This window comes from Dryas octopetala, chromosome 2, assembly GCF_963921425.1.
Source record: "Dryas octopetala chromosome 2, drDryOcto1.1, whole genome shotgun sequence".
In the NCBI taxonomy this organism is placed as follows: domain Eukaryota; kingdom Viridiplantae; phylum Streptophyta; class Magnoliopsida; order Rosales; family Rosaceae; genus Dryas; species Dryas octopetala.
Genome location: NC_141367.1, coordinates 27,313,473 through 27,336,731, shown reverse-complemented (window position 1 = coordinate 27,336,731; position 23,259 = coordinate 27,313,473). Strand labels below are relative to the sequence as shown.

General features: G+C 34.1%; 2 protein-coding genes across 2 annotated transcripts; one reads left to right on the top strand and one right to left on the bottom strand.

Moving 5' to 3' along the window:
• Nucleotides 1-6,840: 6,840 nt before the first annotated feature.
• LOC147295006 (potassium transporter 6-like) lies at nucleotides 6,841-12,511 on the bottom strand. Its single transcript, XM_086230336.1, has 8 exons — nucleotides 11,903-12,511; nucleotides 11,301-11,790; nucleotides 11,154-11,207; nucleotides 10,186-10,446; nucleotides 10,044-10,096; nucleotides 9,460-9,583; nucleotides 9,113-9,367; nucleotides 6,841-8,096 (listed from the first exon to the last, which is right to left on the bottom strand). Exons 1-8 carry the CDS (start codon nucleotides 11,939-11,941, stop codon nucleotides 7,057-7,059), a joined length of 2,316 nt encoding a protein of 771 aa, XP_086086462.1. The 5' UTR covers nucleotides 11,942-12,511; the 3' UTR covers nucleotides 6,841-7,056.
• An 8,610-nt stretch (nucleotides 12,512-21,121) lies between these two features.
• On the top strand, nucleotides 21,122-21,676 carry LOC147295005 (uncharacterized). The gene has a single exon (XM_086231232.1). It carries the CDS (start codon nucleotides 21,122-21,124, stop codon nucleotides 21,674-21,676), a length of 555 nt encoding a protein of 184 aa, XP_086087358.1.
• Nucleotides 21,677-23,259: the final 1,583 nt, after the last annotated feature.

Below are 23,259 nucleotides of genomic sequence, written 5' to 3'. Positions count from 1 at the left end.
ATGCATATGTTCTCATCTCATATATTACTAAGTTACTAACTACGCTTGAACAATAAATACGACCATTAATCACTATCAAAATCATTAAACTCATTATTCTTTTTCCCGCCCAATAAACGGTTGGCCAACCATGCTTAATAAGGAACCCTTATTCTTTCATATACCCTCTCATTCTCTTATATGCAATCTCATTTCTCTCAAACTTTTTTTTCTCTCGATCAAATAAATGTTATTTTATTAAGTCTCAAGTTCGACTCTTGGAGCTAGGTAGTAAGAGAAGTAAAATTTCTTATAAATTCTCTAGGCCCGACATCGATTCCCTGCCTTTGACCGGTCAAAGAAATTAGTTTGGTGCGTTTAAGCTAAGTCGGGATACCTTCAGTTACCAAAAAAATAATTGTTATCTTAATTAGTAATGGGAATGTACTCACATTATAGTACTGCAAGACTTATCATTTTCAATTACTTATGTTATATGATTATTTAACATTTTATTCAATAAATAAAGTTTAGCATTTCATATTAAAATTAATATATATTTTTAATTCTCTTAGTTTAATAATTTTATAATTATATTTGTATTTGTATTCAGAAAATGTAAAACCTAAAACCTAATAATACTTGTAGACTATCTTGTGACTTTTGAATAAAATCGTTAGTCATATATTTTGGTTGTGAACTCATTCAACATCACCCAATTTGTGATATAATCTTGATAGAGAGTAATTATTACGTATAACTGTTATACTGTCACGTGATAAAACTAACTCACATGTTATAATATAAGTGAACGTTATTAATAGTAAGGTTAATTATAAATAAGTCAATAAAACTTTTCATAATTACATTTTAATTAATTACTTTTCACAATTATACCTTACCAAAAAAAAAAAAACATAATCATTCATATCATGTATATTAGTTATATCATGAGACAATATAACGATTATACTTTTTCTCAAAAAATAGATTATATTGGTCCAAACAACAAAATATTGCGGTTGAAACCCTCATATGCGATAAATTAATATGCATTTATAAGTATAACATTCATTTGCGATAATAATTATAAATAAAATAAAATTGATGCAGGTAAAGTAAGAAATTCATAGACTTACCAATAATAAGTGATGGTTGGTTGGATTACTTGGATCCCTCTTCCAAGTTCACACCAATGATACGTGTGTATCTCGAGGCCTATTATAAAATGGAGATTGATGTAGATTGGTTTCACGGTTTCATGAACGAATGAGTAGTCAAAATTTGTCGTCCAAAATAAATGACCAATTCAAGGCAACTTAATTTATGCTACGCTACAATTTGATGAGTGTAGGCTGTGTAGGTGAGCCAATATTTTATATTTACTTCAATTCAAAGTGTGTGGGAAGTTCACTAAAAGGGTAGCTTGGTTAACCTAAACACCTTTAATAGACTTCAGAGACTAAAAGTAGTACCTCAAGTTTTATTAAATTCTAAAAATAAAAGTTTATTAAACAACATTATCCTCCAACAGTGTAATTTGAGCCTTTCTCTATACATAGTATTTTTTTATACTGATTATTTTAATTTAAAAGTGTAGAAAGTTTAGGTCAAATGTCCTTTGAGTTATTTTTTTAATTTGACTATGTACTTTAGCCTTATGGTTCAACCAATTGCATCGTTGTCTGCAACATGTAATAAGATAAAATCATTGAGCTGTTGAAACTACTAATTTAATTGAGACAAAACCCCCAACTCTGTATTTCTATGCACGCCAATAGTGACTGGATTGTGATAATCTACACATGAAAAGGCTTTACACTGTTCAATCAACGTTCCGGTTCATGTACTTCCCCTAACAACACAATTTTTTATTTTTTGGCCAAAACAACACAATTTAAATATGAATGTCAAGGTAATAAATTAATAACAGTAGGACAATTCTAGTTGTACTTAATAAATTAACAGATAATTAGGCTTAGATCTTTTATAAAAACAGTTTTTAGATAGAAACCGAGTGTATTTTAAAATTTATAAGAAATTTTTTTTAATTTATAAGAAATTTTTTTAATTAATAATAAAGTTTTTTTAATTAATAATAAAGTTTTTTCCCGATTTGAAGGGTATTTTCCCTCTTAGAGTGTAGAGTGGGTTTTATAAAGGCTGCATATTAGGTTTTAACCCCGAAATTTTGGACTCCACCCAAAATCTTGAAGTTAAAACCTAACATAAAGCCGTTGAAGAAGAAAAATAAAATGACTTAATTAAAAATTCTAAATTGCTACCGGTCTTATTCTAAAAAAAACTCATAAAATAGATTGGACTCTAAATTTCTCATAAATTAATCAACCTAACGCAAAAAAAAAAAAAAAAAAGTTAAACTCATCCCATTTTCTTTTTCACACCCAATATATACATATTTAAATAACTATTAGCATAATAATATTTTTCCCCACAATAATAAAAAAATTTCAAATTCAATTCCCGTTATTCTATAAAAAAATTCAAATCAACTTTAAATGTCAGCTTGACAATTTTCTTTGTCCTTATTTTTTAAACACGTGATATTCTAAATAAATATCCATCAATAAGATTTAATGTGATAAGTTCTTAGATTTAGGGGGGTGTCCCCAACTCAGATTTTAAAGGAGTTTAATGGATTTTAAAATTCATAGAATCCATCAAAATCCAAAGGAGTTGGGTGGAATTCTCATGGAATTTGTTATGTGTAAAAAATGCATTCAAATCCATCCAAATCCATTAAAATTTTTCACTTAATGAAATCCATGACTTTTTGAGGACACCTGGATTTTATTGGAATCCATTAAAATCTGAGTTGGGGACACCTAAAATTCATTGGAATCCATTAAAATCTAAGTTGAGAACACCTAAATTTCATTGGACTTTTAAAATCCAATGAAATCTAAGTTGGGGACACCCCCCTTACATTAATAAACCTCATTATAGGATAAGTGATGTGATTACCAAATAGTCATTATAATTGATGTAATAAATGAATCTCATCTACCATATAATATAATATGGTTCACTAATATGATCTAAATTAAAATGCAATTTCTCTAATATCATCCAAAATCTATCAAGTAATGTTATTCGGACCACATTACTCGTGACCTTAATAATCACCTCTCTAATAACAAGAGCCTTATATAAAATGTATAATATGAAATTTATATTACTATTCTAACTATGGTAACCATAATGTAATTACATTGTAATATGAAATATATATATATATACATTCCATACATATAAGTTAATTTTGCACATAAGTATATCTATATAGGAGTGCTCTAAAACTAACTGGTTAGTAAATTAATACGAAGCTAACTATGCTTTTGGAACCACCACATAACTAATCTCATAATCTGAACCGTCAATTATTTAGGTCATACTTCAAAGATCATCATTGCAAAACATCAACTAAATCAGAAATTATGTAGTCATCTAATTCAGATCAAATAAATAGACGATCAGTGTTTTCGATAAAAGCACAAAAATAGTTGTTGTTATAATCAAATAACTAAATGACTTCTGATTTTGGATATTTTTTACAGAGATGATTTTTGAAGTAGAGCTTAAAAAATAGACGGTTCAGATTTTAAGATTACATTGTGCAGTGGGTCCAACAAAGAAATTAGTTTTGTATTAACTTACTAACAAATTAGTTTTAGAGCATTTTTGTATATGTATATAATATATATATATATGAGTGCTCTAAAGCTAACTGGTTAACAAGTTAATATGAAGCTAATCATGTTTTTGGGATCACCACATAACTAATCTCATAATCCGAACTGTAAATTATTTAGGCCCTACTTCAAAGATCATCATTGTAAAAAATCAACTAAATCAAAAATTATTTAGTCATCTAATTGATATCAAATAAATAGACAATCAATATTTTCGATAAAAGCATATAAATAATTATTGTTATAATCAAATGACTAAATGACTTTCGATTTTGAAGATTTTTTACAAGGATAGTCTTTGAAGTATGGCCAAAAAAATAGATGGTTCAGATTTTAAAATTATATTGTGCCGTTGGCCCAACAAGATGGTTAATTTTATATTAACATACTAACCAGTTAGTTTGAAAGCATTTTTGTATATATATATACGTATATATATATTCCCACATAAACCCTCATCCCCCACTTATTTTCAAAATTAAAAAGGCGGCTACCTAATGTGATGAGTAAAGTGAGTCTATAGCATTATTTAAATCTTATTTATCCAAACGATACCTAAGTACCTAACTAAACAAAAAAAATTAAATACATTTTTTATTTTCATCAACGTGGAACAAAAGGGAATATACCGAGAATCCTAATTAAGGAGATGCCATTGCCATTGCCATTGCTGTACGAGTGTACATGGAGGACAAAGGTAGTTTCTCCGACTGAATTCGGACATAACTTGCACAATTAATTGAAGTGTTAGAATTGGAGGAGATGAGCTGTGTGTTAATTAATGACAGCTGGATCTCCAAAAACACTGTCAACTGTGAATTGTTGTAAATCGTGAACTGTGAGAGGCCATATTTATTAAAATGGTTTTTAACTTTATATGCTTTTTGCATTGTTTTTAAAGCTCTCTCTGGACTCTGGAGGCTCGAAAAAAGAGGCTTCACTCGGCGAGCGTGACCCAGTACACCGTTTCACCTATGATATCCGACCGCACCACTTCCCAGCTGGCATTCTGCATTCGGATACGATTAGTGCCACACCCCTTTTACCATATTGCCCCTCAGGTTTATCCTCTTCTAATAAATTATTTTTTTTGAATTCTTATAATATAGAAAGAAAAAAAAAAAAAAAAAAAAGAGCATTGTTTCATGCAGGAAGATGATGGGTTGTTCTCTCTTGCCTGATATGGAAGCTGGGTTTTCTGTGAGCCCACCATTTTTTCTATATTTTGAGTTTATTACCTCTTCTATGAAATTAAACTCCATAAATGATAAATCACAACACGAAAAAAAGGCTAAATTGTGGTTGTAGGCAATGTGGCCCACATTTGGGTAATTGGGCACTTTAACGACAATGCATACCCTTTGGCAAATGCTTGCCAAAGCCGTATTTCGTGAAGTGCCAGGCTGCTAGCCTTTCAAGGTAATTTTCGGAAAGGAAATGCACAAATAATGTTAAAATTTTGAGGTAATGGCATGCACGTAATTATATCCAACACGGCTGGGCTGTCGTTTTTTACAGTTGCGCGTTATTCAAAATCAAAGCGGATAGGATAAAATCAAGCAGACAAAGGATTTCTTCACCAACTTTTTTTTTTCCCATTTTCCTCATCCCACTCGGTCCGAGTACGGACACCCGACACGTGGCGCACTCCACCAACGACGGCCACGGCCTAACTACGCGGGACCCACCAGTGATAATCCAGAACCATCCACGTCATCCAGAACCGACAGCGAGCAATGACCAATGAGCATGCTCTGGGCACTCGGAGATCACGTGACGCATAATTTCAACGTCGAGGGTGAAGGGTAGGGTGGGGTGTGGGCCCGGGTTTATCCGGTCGCCGCGTTTCGTGGAGATATGAAAAGGCGGGTAGGTGTGGGTTTGTTTTTGGGTCGTCCTCTATCCAATTGTGCCGTGGGGCCCACTATCAGGTCTCTCCCTAATGGTGAATGCTCGAGACGTATATTTCACGCAATCGTTTTCCAAGCCCCTCGTTTTTTTTGTTTTAACTTTTAAGTTTTAACAATAACAACAGGTAAAGGTAAAGAGAAAGAGGGAAGACTCTTTCGTTATCCATCAGATATTGGGATATTGGAATGTTGGTGTGGATGGTAGAGGGAGGTTGCGTTGCGTCCAGAGGAGAATGCAATATTTTAATCGAATAAAATAGGACTTGGGTCTTACGCGTGAGCTGTGAATCGTTATATCCACTAATCCACATATAGCTGCTGTCACTTCTACTTCCTTTTTTTAATGAATGAAAAAGTTACTGTTGTATTTCAACTTTCTGCTCAAGATAAAAGCTATTGCTTTGCTGTAAATGTGAAAGTAATTAAAAGTATACAAAATAAAGTGGTTTGTGTAAATGTGAAAAGATTTTAAAAAGTGAAGTATGTTCTCTCTTTAAAAAAAGAAAAAGAAAGAAAGTGAAGTAATGTTTGAATGAGAAATTGAGAATAATTGGTTGCATTGAGATAATTAATTAATATATTATTTTTAATTTCTAAAGTTTAATATCACAATTGTTAGAAGTAATAAGGATATACTTGGAATTCTACATGTGACGATTAACAAGTTAGTTTTATTAATAATAGCATAGATATATGCACATATTTAATTACAGAATTAAAATATTTGCTGAAGGTTGTTTGGTTTTTAATCTAGTTAGAGAAAATTTTGAACTTTTCAATAACTAAACTAGTAACTAGTTGTCTAGTTGTCTAGTTGATAAAAATGCTCTTAAATTAACGCATAGAAAAACACATTTCTATTTAGATAAAGATTAGATAATAAATTATATTTTCTGTCAAACAGCCTAGCATCACATGTTACTTGCGGTATAAAGAGATAACCCACAATTCAACGGGTCAGTTTGATCTAACCCGATTATCAAAATTATGGGCTGATCTAGCCCAATGATTTGGATTCATTGGACTAGTCAGTTTGTACAATGGGAAGGACTTGGGTCAAGTATTTTAGGACCAAGTCAGCCCGGGTATGACTTGGGCCATGGCTTAAGAAAGAGTTCTCAAGGTCGGTGGATGCCAATATATGGTGCACAAAAGCGGCCCAATATATTAATCGTGCGGGTAATGTTCACATAATAAAGCAAAGAAATCCTCTTAAAGAAACAAAATTAAGAATAGAGTAATTATGGGATCTATAGTATGCTACTATATTTAACAGGCCTGTTGAACAAGTTGTTTATCCTCTCACAAACCCAAAAAGGAGGATGATGAACAAGAAAAATGACTGATTTCTTCATATCTTTTTCAACCACCATATACTGATACTGCTGTGGATTTCAACTATTGCACAACTTTACAAGATGTACAATTTACATTATAAATTAGTATAACCAAAATCAAACATGGTAGATCATTCCCACCTCAAGAGTAGATGCATGTGGTGCAGTGAGTGCATGGCTGGATGCCCTGCTATTCCTCCTCAAGAATTCATATCCATAGTCAATTGCAAACCTCTTCATCAAACTAGATCCTTTCTTTGCATTCATGTATGTGTTTCCTAGTATGTAAACTATTCCAGCTTCCCTAGCTTCCGTTAGCTCCTGCAATTCTTCCCTTGCACCTGTTTGGATCTTTGGGCTCTCTGGAACAATGAATCTTACCTTCTTCCTTCGTACCGGTGACCTTATTTCTCTATGCACTGTTATGCTGATTTCTACGCTATCCTCACTCATCTGAATCCCATGTGCATGAGTAGAACGTGTCCCAACCACCGTCATTTTGTCATCTTCCTTCCCAAGATCTTCACTTGTAACATTGGAATCAGTGCTTCCTGAGCGTATGAACTCTGCTATACTACACACAAGATCATTCTCAAATTCCATGTCATCTTTGTGAACATCACGATATCCATATCGCACAATGCACCTATAGAGCCGGTACTCTCTTGGGCCAATTTGGCCCACTAGAAACCGTTCCTCAGGTCTAACATGCGGGACTGGGACGGATTTGATGCAGAGGAAAACTAGGACCTGGTGAAAGGCTGGAAGGTTGGTGACAAAGTGGGAAAAGATTGCCGGAATTCCAGATACAAGATCGGTGTGTACGATGCCCATCCCACGAACTCGTACAATACCAAGGCTGGGACCAAGGCTGAGCAGCCAGTTAATAGAGACCTTGTTTTCGACTTCAAACTCATACTTCTTAATTGTGCCATAGTGCCAAACATACATGACGATAAAAAAAGAGAGAGCAAGCGCAACAGGAACCCATGCTCCTTCATGGAACTTGACAAGAGAAGCTGAGAAGTAAAGAGCTTCAATTGTGCCAAAAAAGATCACAAAGCAAATCGCAACAAAGACGCTCTGCTGCCAGCATAGGACAATAACTAGGGACATTAAGCAGGTGGTGACCAGCATCACAGAGATAACTGCAAAACCTGTTCCACATGAAGCTATAGGTTAAAGAACTTTCACATGAAAGCATCAACATATTAAGGATAACTAAATACTAGATCCATAATAAAAATCAGCAGCTCTTTTCACTAATGGGGAGATACTAATATTGGAACTTCAATTCCTCATAAGCATTTGATATATTCCAATCTTCTATAGGAACATTTTATTTTATCGGGTCAGTTCGAAAGAGTTTTGTCCAAATTATGCTTCAATCTCACAAGTAGTTTTCTTTTATATTTTCAAATTTTTTATGCAATGATGCTGCAGTAACCATCCATATGCAACCATGTGCCTGGAAGCGTACGCTTGCGTGCATGCACACATAGACACATGCCTCCGTACAAAGATGAGGGTCATTTTCTAGGGACTTTTCTTCTATGACCCTCTGAATGAGGGATAACACTCATCTTCGAAAGCAAGAGCTGTATTCTGTATACCACAAAAATAGACTTCACAACAATGCTGCTCTGAACAAAACTATGGCGACAAGTCACATGCCCACTAATAGATGCAGACGTGGAAGCATGAACTAAGCATGAAGCCGATGATTAATAGAAGAGTTACAGTTTAAAAAGGGAAATGTAAAACAGGTGATTTTATCTCAAAACTCTTGATCCTTCAGATATAACAAACCTCATTTATCCCAGATTTGGTATAACAATATGTTCAATGTCATCAAACTGAAGGATTCAAAAAATCCGGCTTTGAGGATATTTACCAGTTATAGGGCTTGTGGCTAGCAGAAGGGTTTAAAACTACAACCTATAAAATTTGTGCCTACTCACAATCCCATAAAAATAGAATGAAACATTCTTCAGGCTGCGGCTAAGATAAATAGCTCCCAAAATACATCAATTAAGCATAGATATATAACAACTTCCCCATTCATGAGATAAAGAGAGTTATTGAGCGAATTCATTCCCTCATTAAATAGTAACATGAAATATCAAACATTAATAGGTCAACTAATTTGTAAATGATTGTCATACGGTCATACCTGATGCATTACCCATGCGCTTTGTGTCTCTGAAACCAAGAGTAACAGCCAAACATAACACCATCATGATCCAGTTGATTTCTGGGATATAAATTCGACCATGGATTTTGGATGATGTATGGACTATTTTGACTCTTGGGAAGCAATCCAGAGATGAACATTGCTTGATGAGTGAGAAAGATCCAGTGATGATGGCCTGGCTTCCAACTACTGCAGCAAGTACAGCTATTACCAGAACAGGCCATCTCAATTTCTCTGAGAAGTAGTGATGGGGGTCTAGATTAGCTAAGCAGTTGCATGTTTTTTAAATTCTAGAAATCTCCTGCTAAACAAATCAAGGTGTCTACCTGGTACAGATACGTAAAATCCAATCTTGGAATGTCCTCCAATATTGGGATGTGAAGATATATAGGCGGCTTGTCCCATGTATGCTAGAACCAAAGCTGGATAAACCAAAGAGGTGAAAGCAATCTACAAACAATGTGAAAATCTGTTAGACAAAGTGGTCAGTTCACAATGGTATCAGACTGAATAAGAGCAGAATGTAATAGTTTTAAGTAACACTCTCTTATCTCGTATGACTTTTCTCATATCCAAAGCCCTACTACAGAAGTGCAGTGAAAGAACCAAAAGAATAACTATTAAGCTAAACTTAAGGAAAACATCAAGTATATCTCAAATAATATGTCATCATACAATGTTACAAATACAGATAAGCAATAAAATATACTTGAATAATGTCCTATATCTAACATACAAGCAAAACAAAATTACTAAAAGCATGTCCGCAAAATTTCTTCTTGTTTTCTAAGAACTGCTTACTGAGAGAAAATCAAGCATCTCTGTTTCTGGATGAAATAACAACCCATGCTAAATTAATTAATTTATATCATCGAATTACATTATAGTTTGAGCTTTTAAAATAATATACCTTGATCGACAATTGTGAAAAGTGTCCCAGATCAGCAAACATGGCTTCTGAACCTGGAAAAGTTAAGATGTGTATTGGAAAACTAAGCAAACAGCACGTGATGACATATATATTTAAGTCAATCATATACATACACACTTACCTGTTATACACAACAAAATTCCTCCCAGGGACATCCAGCCTCCTTTCTGAGTTTTCTTCAAAAATTGGTACATATAATATGGAGACAGGGCTTTGTACACATCCCGATTGAAGTGAAGTATATTATAAACACCAATCGCACTAATGCACAGAAGCCAGACCAGAACTATAGGAGCAAACAAGAACCCAACCCTGTGAGTGCCATAATGTTGAAGTGCAAACAGGCCTATCAGAATGATGCATGCAACTGGAAGTTCTACATCTGCAAACAAATTATCCAACTTTCAGGAGGAAGTATGAAGACAGAGCCATGTCTTCTTAAGAATAATATTCCAACATCTCAAATAAAAAGTTTAAAACATATTTGTATTGACCAAGAAGGCAAAAATGATGATGATTTGTAAACTTATAACTGAGTACTACTTTGGATCCTTTATAGATTTCACTAGACTAGAAGTGCAAATAACACAACATGCAAGTCTAAAGCAGTGGTAGTGATAGTACCAGTTGCAGGTAGTCTGAAGGAAGGTATTTGCATTATGGACGATTAGGGGATGACAACTAGGAATGTAAAATCTAAGCAATACCCAGACAAATAAAAATAAGGAAAAGATCATAACATTTTGAAATACAAGGAAATTATGATTGGTGAAGATGAGATGTACCATGGAGTTTTCAAAAAATGGAAAAAAAAAACAAAAACAAAAAAACTTGCGATTTAAGGCACAACTTGGGAATTCCATTGAACTCTAAGAAATCCAACGAGACAAATTGGACCACAAATAAAATTTATGCCTTCAATCCCAGCAATTAAGAAACTAAATTAAAGAGGAATCCGGTTGAAAATTAAGAAACGAAGAGAATCACCCAAAAACCTACATTAAGTAACAAGATTTCTCTATTTTGATTCAAGCTCTTAACAAACTACCAATGTTTCAAAAGAAACTGGAATATAGTTTGGAATCTTACATTTGTGATGCTTATCGGACATGGAAAGCTCAAGCCCTGAAATGGCAGAAAATACTGCACCAATTTAAAAGCAAATTCCAGTTAGTCCCAGAAACACAAAATTCCAACTTTGCATCCAAAACTGGCACGAACACAAACCAAAATTACCAGAAATAGCTGGTGTGAGGACACCATCACCAATCACCATACAAGTCCCAACCAGAGCAAGAACAAGCAAAAGTCTCTGCAAGACCCTACGCCTCTCCAAAGTGGATTTCAACCTCGACCCGAAACTCGAATTTGGTGTCAAGCTAGAGTTTTCCTTCTTGTAATCAGAGAGCTCCTCATCAGCCAATTGGCAATTGGGTAATGAACTCACTCGGGCATGGCGACACAGCAACGAGTACAAAGCAAAAGTCCCTCCTTCGCCATTATCATCAGCTTTGAGCACAATAAAGACGTATTTAAGGAGTGGAACCAGAGTGAGGGTCCAGAACACGAAGGACAACACGCCAAAAATCTCTTCGTTAGTCTCTGAGTGTTCAATATCTTCGGCAAACGTGCTCTTGTACACGTACAGAGGTGAAGTGCTCAAATCCCCATAGACAACGCCAAGACTCTGATAGGCCAGAGTCAGAATTGTTCTCCATGACTCCTTCTGTGACCATAAAACAACAAGTTGATCACAAATTTGAAGTGGGTTTTCTTCAAACTAAAAAATAAACAAATAACTAAATGAGACAAACACGAAAATGAAGAAAAGATTGCACCTTTACATTGTTTCCATGAACCCCAGTTTCCAGATCCATGGTGGGTCGTCTCAGTAATCAAACAAAGCCATTAATGATTAACAATCTCACCAGCTTGTTATTCTGAGAAAATCAAAGACTATGACGCATTCTTTTTGTGTTTATTCAATACAAGAAAAGCCGAACAGATTGTTTATTTACTCAGTGGCTTTCTGAATCCTTGATGGGTCACCTTGTAAACTCAAGAAAAGCAACCCCCTTTCTCTCTCTCTCTCTCTCTCTCTCTCAACACACAGAGTCACTCAACCAAACCCAGTTAGCGGAAACGCCTCCCCAGGAAATTACTTGATTTCTTAATTAAAATTAGGCCACGAGAAAACGGAAAAGGATAGTTTCTTAATTTAATAATAACAACAATAATAATAATAATACTTAATAACCAATAATAATGTAGACAGCAGTTGAACAACCAACAATGGCGAGCAAAGACGATGGGGCTCTCTACTCAGTAGTCAGTAGTGTAAATATTAGAATATTTAGCGTGAGCTTCTCAGAGAGAAAGCGAAAGACACAATCACAGAATCACAGAGATGAGAATGAGACAGAGAATCGGAGAGAGAGAGAGAGAGAGAGAGAGAGTGTGTGTTTTGTATTTTGTTGTTGGTGGGATTTTTTGCATTTGGGCTTTTATGGTTCACCGGGAGTAATTTTGATGACCCCTTGGCTCTGAGACAGAGTGAGTGGTTGGTGGAATACTGGAATGTAGTGTGATCCAAATTCAGCAACCAAATCTAATGATTTAGTAATTGTTACATGTTCTAAATTTATATATCAAATTATAATTTGGTTTTTTTTTTATCAGGATGTTATTCGCTAACTTTTGTGCATCAGATTAATCTCTTAATCATCTTATTTGATAAATAATAAAACAATGTCATATTATTTCTGAAAAATTAACCCGCTAATATTGTGTTCATTAAGATAACACAAACTTATCAATTATTAACACCATAGGATAAGTGTCATTTTGCTCTCCAAAATATTGCACTTATATAAGTTTGCTTTGTATATTTCTAATTTGAAAAAATAAGGTACTTAATTTTCAATTTTATCAATTGAGTTAATTTTGCTAATTTATTAGGTAAATTGATACGAGTGATGAACACATGACTATCATTTTTCCCTCAATAACAACTCTTCGTGATGAGAATTTGACTTTATGTAAACGAAACTTTAGATGAAAAATAAACAAATTCACAAAATTACTTCAATTGATAAAATTAAAAAGTCAAATACCTTAATTTTTCAAATTGAAAATATAAAAAATAAATTAATACAAGTGTAATAGCCTGAAAAGCACAATAACATTTATCTCTATCACCGTAGCAACCCATTTAACTAATTCAAAATAAATCCATTGTTTCAACAATGAAAATGAAATCATAGAATATTCCTGAAAAGAAAAAAGGGAGAATAAATTCTTATTTTCTATTTTTGGGAAGAAGATGATATTCAGGATTATTTTACAATTGTTATTAATATGTTGGTGACCTTTGTGTGAATGCCAAACTCAACATTACTTCTTGGGGCATAATTAATTTGTCCTGTTTTAACTTTTAAGGCAGCCAACCAAACATGAACCTTGACTTCATTGACAAATAGCTAAAGCGAGTTAAATTGACCAATAACTTTATTGGGGTTATTACTTTCGTCGCATAACGCTTAAATATAGGATTTTAAATCTTGGACGCAATGTTTGTGGTTCAGAAAGTTCAAACTTTAATAAAGTAGCTTTCATTGTGATTATTTGTGAAGCTAATAATTTCAAAGAAGTTGGAGATTGACTCAAACTCAAACGTACGTGTAGCGTTGTATTGCAGTGCTTGATAGGTTATCAGTTATCACTAGTAATAAGCAAAGGCCAAAGTGCGTGTGATAGACTGATAGGGAACCTAAAAAGTTGAAAAGAAGACGGCCCTCATGATTTTTCATTTTGTTTGTCTGAGCAGTGGGAATCTTACCCAGATTTATTCCCCTCTATTTAGGGATGTGTTTTAAATTGTCTTCCGAGTTCCGACTAGGGTGTGATTTTGATTGAAAATTCCTAATTCACTGATTTAAATTCAAAAATTTTTAATTTTGGAATATCCGAATTAAATCCAAAATTTGAAAATGCTGATTCTGAAAATTTCGAAAAAAATTGAATTGGAATTGGAATGTGCCTGTAAATTTCAATTCAATCCGAATTCCGTCCGAAAAATTCTGAAATTTTTCAACGGCATTCCGATTTGATATTTCCGAAATTATGTCAATTTATTTTGTATTTATATTAATATTATATTATTTATTTCGTTTTTTACTATATATTTTATTAATTTATTAATTGTTTCAAACATATACATACATATATATTAAAATGAATAATACTATACTTACCACATTTCTTATACCATCTCACGTGTCATTACTTTATTGGACAGAGTTTTTCTTTTTCTTTTTGGGTGTTTATTTTTATTTTTTAGTATCCAATGTATGAATGCCATGTAAGTTGCCACATAAGGTGGTATGAAATTATGGTATAAAAATGTGGTATATCTAGCACTACTGTATTAAAATAAATAACTAATACTATTAATATAAACATATGCATTATAAATATATGTGTATCATAATAACATAAATGCTAACAAAAATACCTACATTTTTTGTGCGTATAATTACTATTTTTTTTTTTTATAACTAATAACAAAATGTAACGTTAAGATTCCAATTTTTTATCTGAAAATTTTAAATTTTTAACCGAAAGTTTCGAAAATGTGATATTCCAAAAAAATCCAAAAATCCGAATTAGAATGAGATATTGAAATTCAATTTTTTGGAATCGAAATTTCATCCTGAAATTTTTTAGATTGGAATTGGAATACTCTATTTCCGATCCGATCCGATCCGTCAGAAACACACTCTTACTTCCCACCATAAAAAATAGGTTTATTTGCACAAATATTCCTTGAAAGTAACTTTCATTTTCATTTTACTCCGTTAAAATTTAATTTTCTCACTTTGCCTTCCCGAACTTTACAAACTCTTTCAGTAAGTCATATTTCATCAATGACTTCGTCAAAAAATTTGACATGTCGCTCATCCACGTAAGCAATACGTCGGATTTTTTAACGGAGCCATTGATAGACTTGACGAAATATAGAGTTTGTAAAATTTAGGGGGCAAAGTGAGAAGATTAAAGTTTAAAGAGGCAAAATAAAAATTAAAGGTACTTTTAAGGGGCATTTGCATAAATAAGCCTAAAAAATAACAAAAAATATTTTAGAGTGACAAAATCAAATTCATAGGGGGTTTGCTATATATCATTATTGGATGCAACAATTTTTTAGAATTTTATGGTCATTTTGTCCAACTAGCTCTTTGACACTCTAAAGCTCCATCAGAATATGACAAAATAATATGTTAATGAAAACTACAATATTGGAACAACTATTCTTTGCAAGTAACATTAGTGTTTGCTTGACCATTCTTTGTTTCAAATTGGGTAGGTTAGAACTTAGAACAAGTATTCTTTGCAAGTAACATTAGTGGAATTGGGTCAGGTTGTCCTGTTCCCTTTCCAATCCCTTTGCTCATGGGCTTTCCATGTCTTGTCATTCTTTGTTTGTCTTTAATGAAGCTTTTCTTGACCCAAAAAAAAAAAAAACATTAGTGTTTGCTTGTTTCAAATTGACATGTTAATGCTTTCTATTGCCTAAAGCCTACCTTTTCATTATATTTCAAACCAATTAGGTGCTTGAGTGCTTCCCAAGTCTGAAGAGACAGTCTAAGTCTTATTGTTTTTCCTCAATTAATAATTAATTTGTGAAATATATATAACTATTCCAATAATGGAGTTAATAGAATTCTCAATTTCAATTCTCCCATAGGGTTATATATATAGAGTCAAGTTGACCTTGCTAATGCAGGTTATGATGCAAAAGGTGAGAATAAAGAATAAAATTTTTAAGAACCAACTATTTTCTCAACTTGTTTATATAAAATGAAATTTATAATATTGTGAAACTCGTATAAAACTTGTTTTATTTATATGAAAATAATGAAGACACGCTTCACATGAGAATGGTAAAGAGTTGAAACATCGATCTTTCCATTACAGGAATATAATATAGAACAACAATATATATGGGAAACTTAAATCAATTAGCAAATAGAGTTCGGATTCCTTTGTTAGTTTGTTACTTTTCTATTTTAAGACAACTCCAACTTCCTGGTCAAAAAATAAAAAAAGACAATTCCAACTTGGTGGATTGGTGCTGACGTACGATTTTTGTGATTGTGCCACATGGCAATTGGTAAGTTTAAAACGGAGGGAGTGGTGAAGATAGCAAGTCCCAGCTTAATCTTTTTCTTCTTTTATTTGATTTTACATTTTTATTAAAAGTCACAAAGGAAGAGTCTGGAAATCAAAATGTTCCAAAAAAAGGAAAATGATAATACACTTTGTGAGGGTAGGGAGAGGACAAACAAACTAATTAATGAACTATATATATATTATTATGGCCGGGTAAACAGCTACTTTGTGTACAACTACAACTCACTACACATGCAATTGAATAAATTTTTTAATAATGTTGTTATTTTCAGCAAACGAATATTAAAAGAGCGTAAAATTACTATAAAAACAATAAAATAAATTACTATTGTCAACTTAAAGGAGTCTCTGACTCACAGGGAGGATGAGCCATGAAGATTGAAGACGGCCGAGGTATTGGGTTGGAGAGAGAGATTAAAAAAGAGGGTCAGTCTCAAAACCAGAATTAATTCAAGACAGCACATATCATCAATCAAATTGAATAATAATTTATAATACAGCAGGCGCGATTAGGTAGATTAAACATATATGCATTGGAGCTTAATAAGAGCATGCATTAGTATGCTAAATGGTTGTCTAAAGGCAAGTTTAGCCCAAAAATTTAAAAAATCTCTACATAGCTGGATCAAATGCAAGACTATTCTTGCCATCGCAAGATTTTAAGCTAAATTTAGCCTAAAATTTTACTATTATCTTTTGCAAAGCCAAAACAAATGGAACCCACAAAATAAAAAAAGGAGTTGCTGTTAGATAATAAATTTCAAGTGAAAACCCAAGATTGGAGAAAAGAAAAAAAATTGTGACCATTGGCATGGTCCAGGCGCTGACACATGCTTAGCCAAGCTGCCAATGCGTTCTTGATATATTCAATTGGTTATATTTTTTCCTGGCTGCCACCAAATTGCCATAGGCCCATAGCCAATGGCATGTTAAATATATTTAAATATATTCAATAATATATTATGTATTTATTTTTCAATAATAATATTTAAATATCAAGTATTTTCTTTTCAATAATAATATTTAAATATATTTAATATTATATTTATATTAAAGATCGAGTTAATTACACTTACACCCCCTAAGGTTTATCGTCTTTTCACATACACCCCATGAGGTTTTAACAATTACACATATACCTCCTGAGGTTTTAAAACTGTTGCATATAACCCCCTATAGTGAGACGAAAAATGATGATAAATTATGCAAAAAAGACATGTTAAGAGGTTAAATAGCATAATAAGATTACTCAAGATGTAAGGTCCAACCTCAATATAAATATTTTTTTTTGTTTATTTATTTTTTTCTCTTGTATGAGGTTATATGCAATAGTTTTGAAACCTCAGGGGGTGTATGTGTAATTTTTGAAACTCCAGGAGGTGTGTGAAAAGACGATAAATCTCAAGAGGTGTAAGTGTAATTAACTCTTAAAGATCTCATTAAAATAATTACAATGATATAATTATTAAACTATATTAATTAATAAATTTTAATTTATAAAAGTATATATGAATGCACTTAATAAATTAATTATGTGGGTTTTTGTCTTTTGCCTCTAGCAATGTACAAATTTGTGCATTTGGCTAAAAACGAAAGCTAAATATTGCATTTAGCTTTACATTTTGCCTTTAGCAATGTATATGCTCTAAAGCAACGCAATTTTGTCAAATTACAACAATATTAGGTCAAGAAGCATCGAATATATATCAGATCAGAGCATTGGTCCGATCCATTAGCAGTTGTTTACTTGTTTACTAGTTCGAGCTCTAACAAACCCTAGGACAGTAAATGTCGTGGTCCATGCATGATCGATGGATCCAGCTTGTTGGTTATCTTAATTAGCAAGTAGGATTCCTGAAACAATTTATTTTAGAATTTGTCAAGGTGGACTATGAGATTTCAGGAGTATGAGACGTATTATAAACATGGAAATCTTCACCTTTTCATGTAAGATTACGTGAGTTTAACATATATTAGAGGAAATTACAGATTTGGTCCACTTATTTTATACCTAATTCAATTTTGGTCCACGATCTTTTTTAAGTTCTGTTTTGGTCCACTAATTGTTTCATTTGTTCAATAAAGGTCCAGATTTGTGACTTTAAATCTTTTGGGTTGTGTTTTCTTCAATTATAATTGAAGTATAAGTTATATTTCATCATTTCTTAGTCATAAAAAAAAATTTGGAGTATTATAATCTAAGAGAATTGAGATTTGGTGAAATTTGAAAAATTGGCAGTTTTGGGTATCCTACTTTAGGGTCAATTATCTTGAGTTTTAGAACTCCAATTTGAATGATCTTTATATGGTTGTAAAGAATAAATGCATAGCTTTAAAACAAGTATATATTTGCTGAATTTGGGTGAGATTTGATAGGGTAAAAAGCAGGCCAAATTTGAGAAAACAAATCTGAACCTTTATTGAACAAGTGAAACAATTAGTGGACCAAAACAGAACTTAAAAAAGATTGTGGACCAAAATTGAACTAGGTATAAAATAACTGGACTAAATCTGTAATTTCCTCTATATATTAATATATAAGAAATGTGTTTATAAAATTTGGGGTACTTTAAGGGCCGACTGACATTTATGTATGCATATGTAATCATTTGAAAATGTTAACCACACTCATCCACATACACTCTCCACCGTTGATCGAAGTGAGTTCGGCTCTACAACATTAAATTCATATATTAATGGTTCACAATTCTCTACTCGTAGAATTTACTTATTATTGGTTTAGACTTGAGGGATTGTGGTTAGCAAAACTCATCTTTAGAATGAAATATCTGCCAATCCAAATTATTATGTCATAAGGAATTTTTAAATTATTCTTTTTCTTTTTGACACCATGAATAAATCATGATTCGGAAAGAATTTAAATACATTATTTGTTCAAGGGAGGAGTCAGCTGGTTAATTCCAAGTTCAGTCGATAATATATGTGAAGTACAAAAAAGTACAATAATTCTCTTAAGATTTGAATGCAAAAACTATTTGAATTGGGTGGACCACCTTAACTAGATGAGACATTAGGTGAATAATGCACCAGTAACCTTTTGGTTATGGAAATACAATAACCCAGCATGCCCTTAATTATTCAGTTATTCTCGACACATGGGTCACTCATCCTTAGGCCTTCCACTATGCACCGGATTTTGTGACCCAAAAACCCATTTTGGGCCACAAATGGGTCACAACTCCTCACTACGGGCCGGAATGTGTGACCCAAATGCAAGTGTAACTCAAAGTGTAACCCATATTTGTGCTGGACTGTGACCCAAAATGTGGTGTGACCCAAAATATTTTCAAGCCCACGTGAAGGAGAGAGAAACCGGTTTGGGCTGAAGTGAGAGGTGGGCCCCGCGCCTGACAAAGCTGACGAGCAGCTGCAGCAAGCTGACGCGCGTGTCGGCTGACGCAAGCAAGCTCGGAAGCAGCGCCTGCCTTTCTGCTTGGATGACGCGTGGCTGAAGGAGAGAGAAACCAACGGTCCAGATCTGCCGACCGTTGGTGATCAACGGCTGGTGCGTTTTGGGTTTTTTTTTTTTTTTTTTTTTTTTTTAGATGGGCCGGAAATGGTGTAAACGGCTGGGATTAATGGACCGTTGATAATCAACGGTCCAGATCGGCCATATCCTTTTTTTTGATAACAAATATTTAATAAATCATTTAAAATAGATATAATATCCGAAAAATTGCCAAAAAATTTCGAAAAAATTTTAAAAAATTCCCCAAACCCTCCAACAGCTATATTTTCAAGGATGCCTATATATATCACACAACACTCATATGGTTTCATCACAATTTACAACCTTTGTTTACCAAATTTACACAAAATTTTTTTTTCTTTGTCATGGCTCCAAGAGGAAGTGCTTGGTTGGTAGCTGAAGATGAAGCCCTAGTGATGGCATACCTAGAGAGGTCTCCCGACGGTTGTCTTGGTGCCCAAATTAGAGCCGCCATGCTTTGGGAACAAATTTATGAAATTTTCAAGCGTAACATGGGGGGTGAAACAATTCGTAAGGTTGGCGGTGTTAAAGCACGATTCAAAGATATTGCGCGTGATTGCAACAAATTTTATGCTTGCTTATTGGAGGCCGAGCGAATGCGTGCAAGCGGTGCAAATGATGCCAATGTGGTAAGTTTTTATGCATTTATATATTTGCATGATTATTTTTTGTTTTATCCAATTATCAAGCATATTTATATATTTGTATAATTATTATATGTTTTGTTTATAAATGAAGCATACTTTGTATAATGGTATTACTATTTTATTGTTTTGTATATGTATCAAACATATTTATATATTTGTATGATTATTTTTGGTTGTGTTTATAAATGTAGCATATTTGTATAATGATATTATTATATTGTATTTTCACTATTTTGTTTATCTATCAAGCATATTTATATATTTGTATGATTATGGTTTTTGTTTTGTTTATAAATGTAGCAAATTTACTATTTATTTAAGTTATTTTTGCATTTCCACAAGAAAATTTATATATTTTAATTTTTATTCTATTATTGTAGTTTACGCAAGCACTTGAAGGCTTTCGAAACAAGACTGGATTCAAGTTTCCATGGGTGCACATTTGGGAAAAAATAAAGGAAAGTGCAAAGTATGCTGCCGTTCATGCTCCTGTTCGGGTTAGTGATTCAGAGACCCCCGCCACCGACGATGCCGACACTCCCGCCGATGATGATCCCGAGGAGACCGATCCAGTCATACCACTTGGCGAGGACGAAAACCCACCACCATTCCAACCATGCGGATCCTCGCGGCCAAGGCCACCAGGGAGAAACCATGCAAAACGGGCCAAGGCCACCAGGGAGAAACCATGCAAAACCAACCATGATATGATTTCCGGCCGAAACCACAGGGTGAAATTCACTGTGAATGGGATAGACTACACCATTCCATACTTTCTTGCAGATGGGATCTACCCTCAATGGTCAACTCTTATCACTACATTGCACAGTCCCGTTCTTCCCCACCATAAGTTGTTTGCCGCTCGACAGGAGGGATACAGGAAGGATGTGGAGAGGGCGTTCGGAATTTTAAAAGCCCGGTGGCAGATTATAAAACGACCTGCTCGTTATTGGCGTCCGATTGAGCTTGGGTATATCATGAAGGCGTGCATAATATTGCACAATATGATCGTGGAGGATGAGCGCCCTGAGGATGACGGTAGGGATGACCCAATAGACCCTGAAGCGAGCACTAGAAGGGCAGAAGCTGAATACGAAGGTGTAGAACCATGTCCGACCGGTGCCGCTCCATCATCATTACCTGAGATGAATGTTCGTCGGAATTTGCTTAGGGACCGAAATGTCAACGAATCCCTAAAAACTAATTTGATTGAGCACATCTGGATCCGAGAGGGGAACCCACCACTTGCCCCAACATATTGACGACCTGGATCATGGTTCGTCCATATTGTTCTCATTATGATTTGTTAGGTTAATCTTCGCAGTTGATCCTGAAGTTTGTTATTTGTCTTTGTATTTGCCGTTTAAGTGTGTTTGTGTTTGTCAGTTGCAGTTTCTGAAATGAAATAAAGGCATTGATTTCTCTTACCTGACATGACATGACACAACCATCACATATAGCAAAATAATTCACTGAACCAATGACAAGACTATACACTGACTCCACACTCCATCACATGCATAACACTGTTGCTTCACATGTGAGATTCGAGTATTAAATTATCCATCAGGGAATCCAATGGGCAAGTTATGCACATTTTTTCCCTATAAATACCAAGGTTTAACTATAAGGCCAACACATCCACATAACTATCATTTAGAAATGGCTTCCTCTTCCAAGCAAAGTGTCGGTGAGAGCTCCAAGCAAGGCGTTGGTGAGATCTCCAAGCAAGGCACCGGTGAGATCTCCAAACAACAGTGCGATCAAAGCTTCTGTAAGTGCCTTCCTAACTGTGCTGCACCATTGTGCGATTATTGTTTAATGATGGAGCGTGCAAAAGAACCAGACTGGAGGTGCTGCAAGTGTTCGGATGATATTTTGGTCCCTTTGTGTGCATTTTGCAAGAGATTGGAGCTCAAGGATCTAGCCAACCACCCAAATCTTCGCCACCAATGGTTGAACCACCTGCCAGAGCCCAAACCACCCGTGCCATGCACATGCGGGAAGAACCCTCCGATTCAACCATGTGATGAGTGTGAAACCGAACAGAAGATCACAGATTGGTATAATTACGTGGGTGTCAATTCTTCATCATCGGACTCCGAATAAGAAGTTCGATTCATTTTCTGTCATGTCGAATGCAGTTGTTGTTGTTGTTTTTTCTTTAAATCATCGTATTGTTCTTGTTTGTCGTTTTAGTGATCATGTTGTACTTGTTTTTCTTTTAAATCATCGTGTTGTTTTTCTTGTTTGTGGTTGTTGAAGTCCCGATGTTGTAAGGCTTATGTTGTCTAATTTATGAAATTTTCTTATTTTAAATATATTCAATATTGACCTTATTTTAAAGATCTCATTAAAATAAGATCACTACAATCATTTTTATTATACTTTAAATTTAAAATTATCAATTAAATATCACTTAATCAATATTAGGCATATTTTAAATATGTATAAAACACTGTGACCCAAAATGGGTCACAGCACCATAAATGGGAGATTTGGGTCACAGCACTATTTGTGACCCAAAATGGGTTTTGGGTCACAAAAAATGGCTTTACCATAGTGGAAGGCCTTATACGAGTCTTAATTGTTACCTAACTTTTGACTCTCAAAGTTTTAGCGTAGTGACGTGAAATTGACACCCTTTGGGCCGACGTGATGAACTTTTTATGACACGTGGTGGAGTTCAGTTGACTGGACCCACCCACTCTACTGGTCCAGTGGTCCCCGATCCAATTGATGATGCAAAGTGCCTATCCCTACACTCTTCGTTTCAACTTGAACCAAGGTACTTTGCTGGGTTGTTTGTTTGTTCTTGGGCCTTGGGCCTTGGGCCCCAACTTAA

Excerpts from the sequence above, each read along its gene's own strand:
- LOC147295006 (XM_086230336.1), bottom strand. The coding sequence starts at position 11,941 with ATGGATCTGGAAACTGGGGTTCATGGAAACAATGTAAAG. Across the intron at positions 11,791-11,902 it reads TTCATGGAAACAATGTAAAG|AAGGAGTCATGGAGAACAAT; the intron begins GTGCAATCTTTT and ends TTATGGTCACAG. Across the intron at positions 10,097-10,185 it reads AATTTTGTTGTGTATAACAG|GTTCAGAAGCCATGTTTGCT; the intron begins GTAAGTGTGTAT and ends TAACTTTTCCAG.
- LOC147295005 (XM_086231232.1), top strand. The coding sequence starts at position 21,122 with ATGATTTCCGGCCGAAACCACAGGGTGAAATTCACTGTGAATGGGATA.